General features: G+C 45.3%; 1 protein-coding gene across 2 annotated transcripts in view; it reads right to left on the reverse strand.

The window, feature by feature from the left end:
* Window positions 1-1,509: 1,509 nt before the first annotated feature.
* Window positions 1,510-12,115, reverse strand: part of CPVL (carboxypeptidase vitellogenic like) — a 96,377-nt gene continuing 85,771 nt past the window's right edge. For both annotated transcript variants that reach the window (XM_084897027.1, XM_084897028.1), the window contains exon 13: window positions 1,510-1,762. In XM_084897027.1, the coding sequence (XP_084753153.1) occupies window positions 1,658-1,762 (105 nt within the window). In that variant the 3' untranslated portion in view covers window positions 1,510-1,657. The remainder of the gene's footprint in view (window positions 1,763-12,115) is intronic.

A 12,115-nucleotide genomic window follows, 5' to 3' on the forward strand; every position in this document is an offset into this window, starting at 1 on the left:
CCTCACTTGACCTCAGCTGACAACATGCACATGGATGACTACAAGTTTTTGTCATTCTACACGTGTTTCTGGATGACCCAAGTATTGATTTGGGTTTTACAAATACATTTCAGCGAATAGGTGAATACGCATATGGAATCCATGAAATGAAGATTGACTATATCATGTCGTGACATCCTTTTAAAATAGGTCCTATTACAATGGCGAACCCCAGCAATCTCCTCTCCTGGCTACCTTCTCTGAGACTCTGGGAGGTTAGTACAGCAAAAGCCTTATCCAAAAACATCCGTGCATGTATGACATCCTGGAGCTAACTCCCAGGTCTCCCAGGCACAGCTGGCACCCTTTCCACCACATATTTGTGGGACCAAATACAACTGTTTCAACTTGCTGATGGGGCTCTATGTAAACGTGTTTGCATACTCCGTCCCACTCCAGTGTGGGGGGTTTTCCCCCCTGGAATAATTAAAGTTGCTTTTGATCAAAATATTTGACTTGATGATTTGTAGTCGATGGGCCCATTGAAATATGTATATAAAAAAAACCCAAAGGAAGATCAAAACCTGAATGAAATAAGACACAAAATGAAATATTAAAAGAACCCAATAAAATATCTGCAGCAAGAACAAGCTTTAACTTTTTAAATTTAGTTCTCTGGAGACCCCAAGCATAGATGGGTAATAGGAGAGGGTAACTATGTAGAATTTAAACTAAACACGCTGTAGAATTTCAAAGATCTGAGAACATGCTGCATAAATAGGAAAGATGGGCCCAGATGTGATATGTTAGTTGGAAAATTACTAATGTATTCTATTTATAAGTACATATGTTTTGATGCCAGATTATCTCAAATTGTTTTGGTATTTCAACAAATATACAAAATTAGGTCATTGTTTATTTGCCTAACAGATGTACAGAATTTACAACCCAAGTTAGAAATGGCTCGTAAGTAATGTGGCTGGCTGGCTGGTGAACGTGTACACTTCAAATGAACCAACAAATTAAAGAGGGGGGGGAAAGGAAAGGCAAAGATTCAGTCTGAGCTCTAAGATCCTGTGCTTATCATCAATTGGTACATCGTTAGTTTGGTGTTAGAGATTTCTGTTTCAAGGAATTCCAAGATACCGTTCATGCTAAGACTTTCTACATTCCAGAATCTCTTTCCCACCAGTGTTATAATTTCACCCATTTCTTTGGGGTGATAATTCAGCTACTCTTATCCAAATAATATTCACCAAACACCTTCATACTTGTGAGCTGAAGAAACTATATCATTTATAGAACAAGATGTTGTTACAGCTCTATTCATTTATTGTGCTTTTAACATACTCTTAGGAGAAATTAAAAATTCCTATTCAAGTTCCCAACATCCCATTTATCCATATGTATCCGAATCAGTGCCTCAGAGTCCATTCTTTCCACCTTTTCAGTTAAAAGATGCAATTCTCCCTCATCCACGGCACTTCCTGAAAGTTAATTTTGTAATGAAACACCACAGAACCTCACTGGTCATCTCAAGGGTAATTTTTATTGGTGAGAAATGTTTTGCAGATAGAAAAAGACAGCTTTCTTATTTGTATGACATTTTCCGTTTTGAAAAATTTCTTATTAAAGATTCCAACCCTTGACGTACTGTTTGAGAAAAGCAGCTTCACCATCAATAAGGATCCCACCCTTTATCAAAAATGAATCGATTGATCATGTCGAAAGCTCTCAGAGGCTGGTCATAGGGTAAAATGTGTCCTCCACCTCGAACAATGACCTGGTAGGAGAAAAAGAAAAGAAAAATAGCAATGTGGAGAAATGCATATTCTATCAGGGGTCTTCAAACTACTGCCCGCGGGCCACATGCAGCCCGCAGAGGAGTCTGATCCGGCCCGTCAGGTTTTTTGGGCAGTGAGCGCAGCCGAGGTGTTACAGTAGGAATTAGTAGTTCATATAGTCCGGCCCTCCAGCTCTCTGAGGGACCGTGATCTGGCCCCCACTTTAAAAAGTTTGAGGACCCCTGTTAGATAAATGGGAAAAGTGTTGGTTCAGATTGAAGCATTCTGAAAGCTTACATGAACACAGAATATTCTAGAAACTCATGCCTTGGGCTATGCCAGTGTCCTCCCTTGGACAGCTTCAGTAAGAGGCACTTTTAAGGTGGGAAAATTTTGAAGTTGTATATTGAATTTTTCACAAAGTTGGGTTCATCGTTATCTTGCGTAAAACTGGAAAATTTCTCTTTGTCTTTCTCCTCTTGGGAGGGAGCTAAGAGCTGTCTGCTCTCCCCGACCCTCCGCTGAGCTATAATTCTTACCTGGTTAGGCCCTGACGTGGGGAGCCACACCCAGGTCAGCTCTGTCTACAACTGGGCAGAAAAATGTACCCAACTTCACCCTTCAGCTATCTGGTCCGCCTGACCCCCACCCTGAACGGTACCTTCCCATTAGCCTTTACCATTAATAAAGGGGACATTGTCATTATCCAAAAAAAGTAACGCAAAAACTCCTTGCCACCTGAAATTTTAAAAGACTATTTTTTTTTTTAGCAGCATAGAGTTAGAACATTCTCTCCCAACCCGATTATGAAAATTTTTTTAAACATACAGCAAATTTAAAAGATTTCCACATGCACCATTTAGATTCTCTCATTAACACCCATGCTACTCATTTTCACACGTAAGGGTTCCACTATTTATGCATTAATCCACCTTGTTTTTTGAACATTTTAAAGTCAAGTGGAGGTATCAGTACACTTTCTCCCAAATTGTGTGCAATACAAACACACAACAGCTGGCAGACTCACTACGTTTGGGTAACAGTAGCCCTCTCAGGAAGTAAAAAACATTCTTAAAACATCCAGTTGAGGTGAATTCAGAACCACACATGGTCCTACAAAGGGTCCACCCTTGTGCTAGGCTCCCCACTGACAAAAGGGGACCACTTTCTACACTCAGAAAGCCTCGAGGTCCAGCAAATGTCCCAAAGAAAGGACAGGGGGGCCTGCGGGATTCAATTCCCAAAAGGAAAGGGCTGACACTGAGGGTCAGGAGGCCACACGCAGGAGAGACCAACGTGGCCTGTGCTGTCCTGTGGCACGTGGACAACACAGGGGTTAGTAGTGGATGGCGGGAGTGGACACACGCAGTACAAGCATCACATTAGTAAGTTCTAGCTGGTGAATCACACCCAGCAATTAAAGCCACTTGGACGAGACCCTTCCGAAGAGGCTGTGCCCATTTTACCTGCTCCAGCCTGGGGGGCGCTGAGGCAGGAAAAGGTACACATATATTACATAGTGCGTTTATGATATGAATCCCCCAACCCACCATCGTGCACGCACCCTTGCTGGAGGTAAGAGGGAACAGCATGGCTGGATGAATTAGACTTAGCAGCTCTCCCAGCTGTGCACCCACAAACGGTGAGAGCGCATTCACACCGGCTCCCTCGAGGGGGCTGAGCTGTTTGGAGCTATTAGGTGGCTTGTCCGAGCCACACCATCGCAAGGGAGAGAATCAGCTGGAACCCTGGCTTCCGATGCAAACACCAGTGTTTTCAATCAAATCATTGTTCTGGTACCATAATTCCTTCCTCGTGGGCCAAACTTTACAGCTTAGTCACAGAACATTTCACCCACTTCTCAACAGCCCGCCGACGTAGGTGAGGGGAGGAGACCACCACTGCAGGCATGAGATTGCACCTACTCCTGCTCTGCGATTGGAAATACCTGCTTTGTGTTACAGTCCATCGGGGTCCTCTGTGCCCTGCTGCAGTGCGGCGGGGCCCACCTACCACGCGTGTCCGGGGTTGCGTCTGGAAACCCACCCTGTGGATGACTCTGAAGGAAAACGTTCACTGCCCCCACCCTCTCAGGGTACAATTCTCTTCCTGTAACTTCCCATCCAAATCTCTGGCCTTGGCAGGAATCCGATGAGTGATTTTTATGCAACTTCAGCTCAGCAGAGGACACTTAATGAAGTCATGTGTGTGACAAAAGCCAGCTGCTTCCACTGGAAATGAGTTTGGCAGCTGTGGTCCAGAACAGCAATAAACCGAATACCCCGGAGCCAAGGTCACCCTCTGTCCAGGGCCAGCCTGCAGCTCATGGGGACAGCACAGTGTGGTAAAACCCGGGCTCAGGGGAGTGAGGGCATCAGAACGTGACTCCAGGCACGGCAAGCTGTGACTCTGGCCAGGTAACTGAACCCTCTAAGCCTCTGTTTCTTTGTATGACGGGGAAAGAAGTATCACCACGGGGGACAGTTGTGAACTATGTGAGAAATTAATGAAATCACGTCCATGGGACACTGAGCACAATGGGTGACCTGGGGAGATATTCAAGAAATATTAGTCACTGTCATTATTCCCTAACAATTATCCTTATTCAAAATGCAGCATCAAAATGCTTATATCAACGACCCTCGAATATTGTCTTCCCACGTTAGCATCGACAATCTTGGTTGAAGGAAGTGGCGTAAAACTTGAATGTGCATAACAACTCCTGAGTTGGTTGAGTGGACTCCTGGGCCCTGCCCGTCGAGGGTCTAATTCTGAAGGGCTGGGGCGAGGCCTAAGGATGTGCATCTCTAACACTTCCAAGGGAATGCTGCTGCTGTTGGTCCAGGGCTTCCTCTGTGAGAACTACTGTTTAGAAGAACCATTTCTATCCTGTGACAGATCAGGCAATTTATTTACTTCGTGGGAGATTACAGAGATTTGTTTAACACCTATGTATGACCTCACCTTAGGGTATTTCTTCCTGATGTTCTGCTCTCCTGGTACCACACACACACACACCATGTCCATGATAATCATGTGGTCAGGAAGGGACGACACAGCTGGGTATTATATTTCTTGTTCTCAGAGACCTGCCTGACCCCAGTCCAATGCTGAGCTGCCATATGGAATGGCCAAGGGCATGAAAAATGGTGTCATTAAGATGGGGAAGGAAATTCACTTGCTGCAGGTTCTCAAAGGATGCTCTCCAGCACACTCCCAGCCAGCATGCTGCCGAGGTCAGCCTCAGGAATAAATGTGTGTGTGCTGACAAATAGCGCCTCTTCTGTTTGCAGCCATGCTGCTCCCCACTCACAGATGGAGGGCACAGGCCTCCACAGCTTTAAGGTGTGCAACAAGATGTGACAGCGCTGTGATCACCTGTTTAAATGTGACAAGATTAATCTCAAGGCTCCCTGGATGGAAATGGCCTCGTCACCAGAAACGATACGTCTGGGCTGTTTCCACACTGGAGCCGAAACCGCCGGGCTCATGTGTTCCAGATGTCCCAGGGGTCGCAAACATGTCATGGGTTTTAAAAGGTTCTATAAAACACATTAAAACCTCAGTTCACTTCGTGTTTTAGAAAGCTGTACAATTCTGCCTGGAACTAGAAACATGGACTCGGCAGTAAAGGATTTCCCAGTCGTACCTTTTTAGGGGACAAAACATAGAGGGAAATTCCCAGTGGGCGTGTGGATGTGGATTGTCGGAGCTTGCAAGGGAATCTTGGAGGAAACAGATCACTGGACAGATTGCAGAGGGAGGATAAGGGGAGGGGAGCATTGCAGACAGAGGAAACTGTGTGTGTGTGCAAGCACTGAGGCATGGAACTCATGGCACATGCCATGCCTTAACCTGCAACGGTTCCATTTATGAAGGCATAGAGGGAAAACAGAGGGAGGGTGAACAAGTAACCCTGTGTGACATGGTGCTGAAACGCATCGACCTTATCTGATAAGATGTGTGTGTGTGTTAAAATACACATGACATAAAATAAAATGACTATTCTAAGCATTTGACAGTAACAAGTTCAATAGCACTTAGTGCATTCACAACCTGTGCAGCCTCGTCACTCTCTAGTTGCAGAATGTTTTCATCGCAAAGGAGGCCCCATTACCATTTGCCATTGCTTCCTCTCCTCTCTCCCTGCCAGTATCTGGCAGTCACTGCTCAGCTTTCTGTCTCTATGGGTTTACCTGTCCCAGAGGGTGACGTATGGTCCAGGTAGGGACATGCTCAGATGTGCATTAGAGAAAGATGACTGAAGGTGTGCTGAGGAATGAAATGATACTGGGGCAAGTGAGGCAACTAGCTGTTCAGGTGAGAAGTAACGTAGGTTCATAGCACAGGTGATGAGAAGGGGAAGGGTGGAAGCAGTGAAATTAGTGATTAATTATACGTAAAGATGGAGTAAAAGCAGCCCCCCTAAGTCACACCCACATGTCCCCCACTTCAGGCTTTTGCGCAAGGGATGTTGGCTTTGACCAAGACGGAAGAAAAGAAGCCCCTGGAGATGCAGGCTGAAGAGGCAGAAATCAGCACAGATGTGTAGTTCTTGTTTGTCACGATGGAATGATGGAGACACAAGGGAACCTTGTTTGTTATGGCTTCTGACTTACACTAAATTATTTATTATTTTTTATTTCATTGCACATTTATGAAATCTTACCTGTTAGCTTTCAGAAACGACCCATACATAGAAATAAAATAAATATGCACTCAAATAAAAAATATACTAAGATGTAAAGGTACTTGGGAAGGAGAATTAAAAACAAGCTGAAGCTTGTTAGCAGCCATTTCCCAACTAAGAATGAGGCAAGTCACTTAAAAAAAAATACACAAAAAAACAGAGCCAAAATCAAGGCTCACAGTTACTCCCATGACACCCAGGGACAACTCCTGAGATTTACAGCTCTACACCTCTAGGGTAGCAAGTGATCATTAAATAAGAGGGGGAAGGCTGCTTTTGCTCAGCTACACATGCCCTTGCAATGGTACACATTTTTAGAGTAGTCAATAATTACTGTTGGTATTGCCTTAAAGTTCCCAAAGGGCCTCCCAGAGGCACCATCTTGCTTAATCAGTTGCAACCGTATTGTAATTCGGGATTTCCACTTTTGCCTATGTCACAACAGCGTGTGCCACATCACTTCATTCCAGTAGAGCATACACTCAGGGTCCAGCTCTCTGGCTTTAAGCCCAGCTCCATGACTTTGGCCAGGGACTTAACTGCCTCTACTTTCTCATCTGTAAAATGAAGTCAACATATGGGTGACCAGTTGTCCCAGTTTGCCCCGGATTGAGGGGCTCCTGGAAACACAGACATCTAGTGCTACAAACTGGAAAGTGCCAGGCAAGCCAGGATGGTTGGTCACTCTAAGGATATTTAACCTTTTGTGGGGATTCAAAGGGAGAATGCATATAGAATGCCACATGGCATTCAGCCCACAGGTATGGCTTAAGCTTGAATCATGTACCATGTTGATAAATAATAAGCACTCAAGCAGTGGTCATCATGCTACTATTGACTGACTTTTTATGGTCAAAGGAATAGTTTTCCTTTTAAGAGTGGAGGAAGAGCATATGTTACAACTAGAGGCCCAGTGCATGAAATCTGTGTATGGGTAGGGTTCCTAGACCTGGCTGGTGATCAGGGCCCATCAGGTCCCCCACCTCCTCACCTCCCCACTGCCTCCTTTTCTTGATCCTTCAGTGCTCCACTGCTGCTGCTGATTGCCCACCATGTTCCATGCCACCCCCTGGTGGTCAGTGCACATCATAGTGAGCGATCAAACTCCCATTCTCCTGGTTGAACTCCCAAAGGGACACTTTGCATATTAGTTTTATAGATAGATAGATAGTAATAACTACAAAATTCATTACTATACTTTTTCAGAAAGAAAAGATGATAAAATATTCGCCAGGAGTGGGTATTTCTCTTCCAGGCTTCTTTCATTTCCATGCGATGAGCCCCTCCTTCCCATGGGCAATGTCCCAGTGACAGTAAGAAAGCAGCTTGAACACAAGCTCTAGCCTCTGTCAATAGACTTGACCTAACTACCAAGAGTGAGTTTTAGCCCTACGTCTGCCAACACCAGGATCCACCCCATTCTTTCCCTCCACCCCCTTCCGCCACATTCAATGCCAAACACCCTCTTCTCCCCACACAGAAATGTCAAGCGAGCAAGACCTTACTTGTCTTAGCAGAATGAGAGAAAGCTGTTCTGTCTTTTTTCCCTTTTAAGAACCCACTTAAACAACAAAAGGATTTGATGCAATTAAAAAGTAATAGAAACTCCACTTCCTCCATGTCCAGTTTTATATTTGACAGCCACAAGAGGATAAGAAGCACAATCCAGGTCATTAATGGCCCTTCCTCAGGATCTGGCTTTACGATCTGCATTCATAGTTTTTCTTTGAGGACAGACTGAGTGGGAGGAGAGGGCAGAGGGGCAGCAGGGAATGCTAATGGCGGTGACATGGAAGCCAGAGCCAGCCAGCCTGCTTATACTGTGTCTCCTGCAGACACAGCAGGTGGACTTCACAGTGGAGTGCTGGGCTCTGGCACCTGTGCACATCGCTGCCCTGCTCCACACCCAGGACGTTGCCTTGGTAGCTGAACCCAGCTGTGGTGGGCGTATTCCCACCAGGGCAACAGACAGCCACTACAGATCAGCGTCTCTCCCCCTCCAACCCCGTTCACCCTCAGGCCACTGGTTCTCTGACGTCTTGATTCTACTGGGGAAAGATAAAGTATTTGGGCTTTCTTCCTCTTTCTCAAAATAAATCACCCAAATGGGTAAATGAATGACCCTTCCTCAGTATCTAGCTTTACAGTCTGCATTCGTGGGTCGAAACGTCTCTGACACCTTGGCTCAGGAAATCAGACGGGCCGGGTCGCAAATACCCGCAGGAAGGCGAGAACGCCCCTTCGCCTGTGTCCAACCCTGCTCCCCAACTTAGTTCCAGTGAAATTGGCAAGAGTCCTGGAAGGGCACACCACCGGGTTCCAGGGAACTTCCGCTGGTGTCAGAGCCCTTGAAACACTTCAGAGTGGGTCTGTTTGGGACAACTGGCCAGACAGGGCTCCTAGGTTTAACTGTGTTCCTGGCCCATAGCCTAAGAGGACCCAAAACCTGCAAATGTCCAGGGACTTCTGATATGGAACATGCCAAAGGGCACAGCATTTTCGTGATGCCATTACTTGAAAGAAAACAAGGTCCACAGTTGTTACTGCCAAAGCAAAGATGGCGCAAAGCAAAACGGGGCCCTGAGTCCAGGGGACAATGGAACAGTCTCAACATAACTTTATTTTGTTTCGTCCCCCTGTCCATTTCTCTACCCCACTCCACCCTCCACCTTGTTTACTCTCTGGCTCTGTGTAACATCCCCACAAGCAATTTCTTGACCCGACCTACACTTCCTTAAGTTAAACAACAAAAAAGCCACTGTTTAAAAAGCAAATCCAATTCCTTCTTTGTTCCTCAAATAGCATAAAGTTTTAAAACCCATCCTCCCTGTGTGGATAGTACTTTAGATGTGAAACTTCTTCGTATTTATTCACTTCCCATGATGAAATGGTTCTCTGTGAAATTTCAATAGAGTATTAAAGACCACTCAATGGCTAAGAGAAGATTATGCATCATTGCCTAGCAGCTATACCTTGGTAAATAGATTTGCTATCCAATTTATGTTTTAAATAATACAATAAATTAGCTCCCTCGGAATTAGCTAAGTGCATATTTGGGTAGCTTAATTTAGAAGAATTCTTTTATACGAAGTCCTCTCTCACGAAAAAGAACCACATAAACCAAGAGGACTCTTGGCAAATAATCAGAGTAAAATTGGGAGTTGCTATTGTTTATTATTCCCTTTGTTTTCAGGAAGCAAGCTGTGTCCTTTTTTAAGGAAAGGAAAATAAATCAAATACCAAGGGTTCAGTATTTTAAAAGGAGAGGACACTGCAGTCAGCCCTGGAGATAATGAAACTTTTGCAGGATCTTCCATAAATTGGTTTCCCAGGCTGCTTCCCCTCACTCCCCCTATGTCACACAGAAAGGAAATAGTTTTCAGCTGACATCAGCAGCGCATCCTTTGGCTCCGAGTGGATTGTTTTGAACTATTCATTATCTCTGCATGTCTAGTCTGTTTCCAAGAAGACATTGTGGTGTGTACAAGTGGGGAGTGACAATAGCATTTCTTGAGAATTATAGTACACACACACACACACACACACACACACACACACACACACTGTGGGAATCATGCCAGGTCCCCGGATAGTCAAGGCCAGTCGGAGCAGAGGCCTTGTTATCAATATACCAGAATGGCCAAAGGCTGCTCTGGGCATGTGCCTAAGTAGGATGTGCAAGGACTCTGAGCCTGGGACTCCTAATCAGGCCAAGAGACCATGAGCAGGTGCAAGGACACATGGCACACTGTGCCCTTCAGTGGCCAATATGATTGGTGTAACTATTGGCACAAAACCTTCTTTGTCTAAGTAGTATAAAATAGGGTACTGACCAGCTAGTTGGATGGAGTAGGCTGGAGTCAGCTGAGGATGGAGTGAGAAGAAGTCTGCTAGAGAGAGCAGCTGGGCAGGAGAGACAGAGGAAGCTGCTGAGCCAGAGAGCTCAGATACCGCTATGATGTGAGGCAGTGAGTCTGGGAGGCAGCGTGTGCCTGCTCAGATAACAGCTGTGGGCACAGAGGCTGATGCTGCTTTCTGTGAAAGATAAGTGTGCACCAGCACTGGCTGCCTGCCTGTGTGGACTTTGCTGTGAGGACTGTTCTTGTCTGATGGTTATCTGGCCACTGGTTTCAGCAATAAAGATGCATTCTCATGCACCCACAACCTCTCATGGCTTCTCTGTCTGAGACCTGGCATCTTAGGAGGTCCAGCCCCAGGTAGAGGGGCTCGGACCCAACACCTGCTGTCTGGTGAGCAGAAGATAAAGGAGGAACTTGGACTAAGCTCCCAACAATTAGTAGAGTGGGCAGAGTTCAAGCAAGAACCAGCCCTGGCGTAGTCTGATAGGAAAATTTAGAAGACATGGACTCACAGCCCCTCAGAGATACTCAGAGCACCAGAGCTCGTGCAAGGCTCTTGCTACTGGCATACACACACACACACACACACACACACACACACACACACTAGAAGGGCATAGGCATGAAGCAGGGGCCAGTTTGGTTTTAATTCTTATTTGTTGACCATTTACTGAGTGCCAGGATCTGTGCTATGGGCTTGCTACCAACAGAAAGTATACATCTTTCCTGCCATCAATGAGCTCAGTGTGAAACGGGACTACAGAGTTAAAACAAACAAACAAACAAACAAACAAACAAACAGTGTGGCACCTGTCATGGGAAAGTGACCCAGAGAGGACAGTGAGGCATTCTGGGAGCAGGGCTTCCTACAGGTGACGTCTCAGCTTAGCTTTGGACGGTGCATGGAGGCTTCCAGGCAGTCAGTCAGACGAGGAGAAAGGGCCTTATGAGAAAGAGGGAGGGCAGCCCATGGGAACTGCTGGCTGACAAAACAGCAGGGTGTGTTTGGAAAATTATAAGGAGTTTTGTTTTCTTTTTCAAAATTCTAATTGGGAAAAAGGGAGAGTGAGACGTCAAGTTGGTGAAAGAAGCCAAGGCCAGATCAACCATCATCACCGTTCCAGTAAAGAGCTTGGGCTTGGTTCTGCAGGTAGTAGTCAGAGAAAGGTTTTAAACAGAGAAAACACGACCAGACTTGCTTTTCGGAAAAAGCACAAAGAGGAGGGGAGATTGGAGAGGAGGGAGACTAGTTAAGACCAGCTATGGGGGCCCTTGTAAAAGGCAAAACATTTAAACAACAACTTAAAACACATATTTAGAGAGTTGTTCAATAGCAGCTCTTAAAACTTGTGCCTTTTCTTCAAACACCACAGGGAGAAATTGTTTTAGTTTAGAATTTATAATGTGGGGTAGCCATCATTTTTTTTCCTAGTGTCTCCACAATGCTGTATAAAATCAGTGTTTTTCTTTTTAAGTAATTCTGTGTGGTTTCTGTGCCGAGCACTGGGAAATGAATCAAGCCATGGCAATGAGAAGGATATTGGAAAGCAGATGTGAGAAATGCTAGCTCAGGGACTGGGGAGTAATATTTGCCAATTACAATTTTTCTTAATTTTCTGGTAAGACTCAGAGCAAAGCAATTTCTAAATAACTTCCCTTCCTCGTTGTTTTAATGGAAAAGTAATGGAAGTGAGGGGCCTTGTGCTGTGTCGGAAAAATACTCAGGTCCTTCTCCCAAATGGTCTGCGAAGCCACGATGTCAGTTGAAATCTGTCTATTTTATCTAGTTGCTTCTTATACTG

The sequence above is a fragment of the Pipistrellus hanaki genome, assembly GCF_964339955.1.
Source record: "Pipistrellus hanaki genome assembly, chromosome: 10".
Lineage (NCBI taxonomy): Eukaryota > Metazoa > Chordata > Mammalia > Chiroptera > Vespertilionidae > Pipistrellus > Pipistrellus hanaki.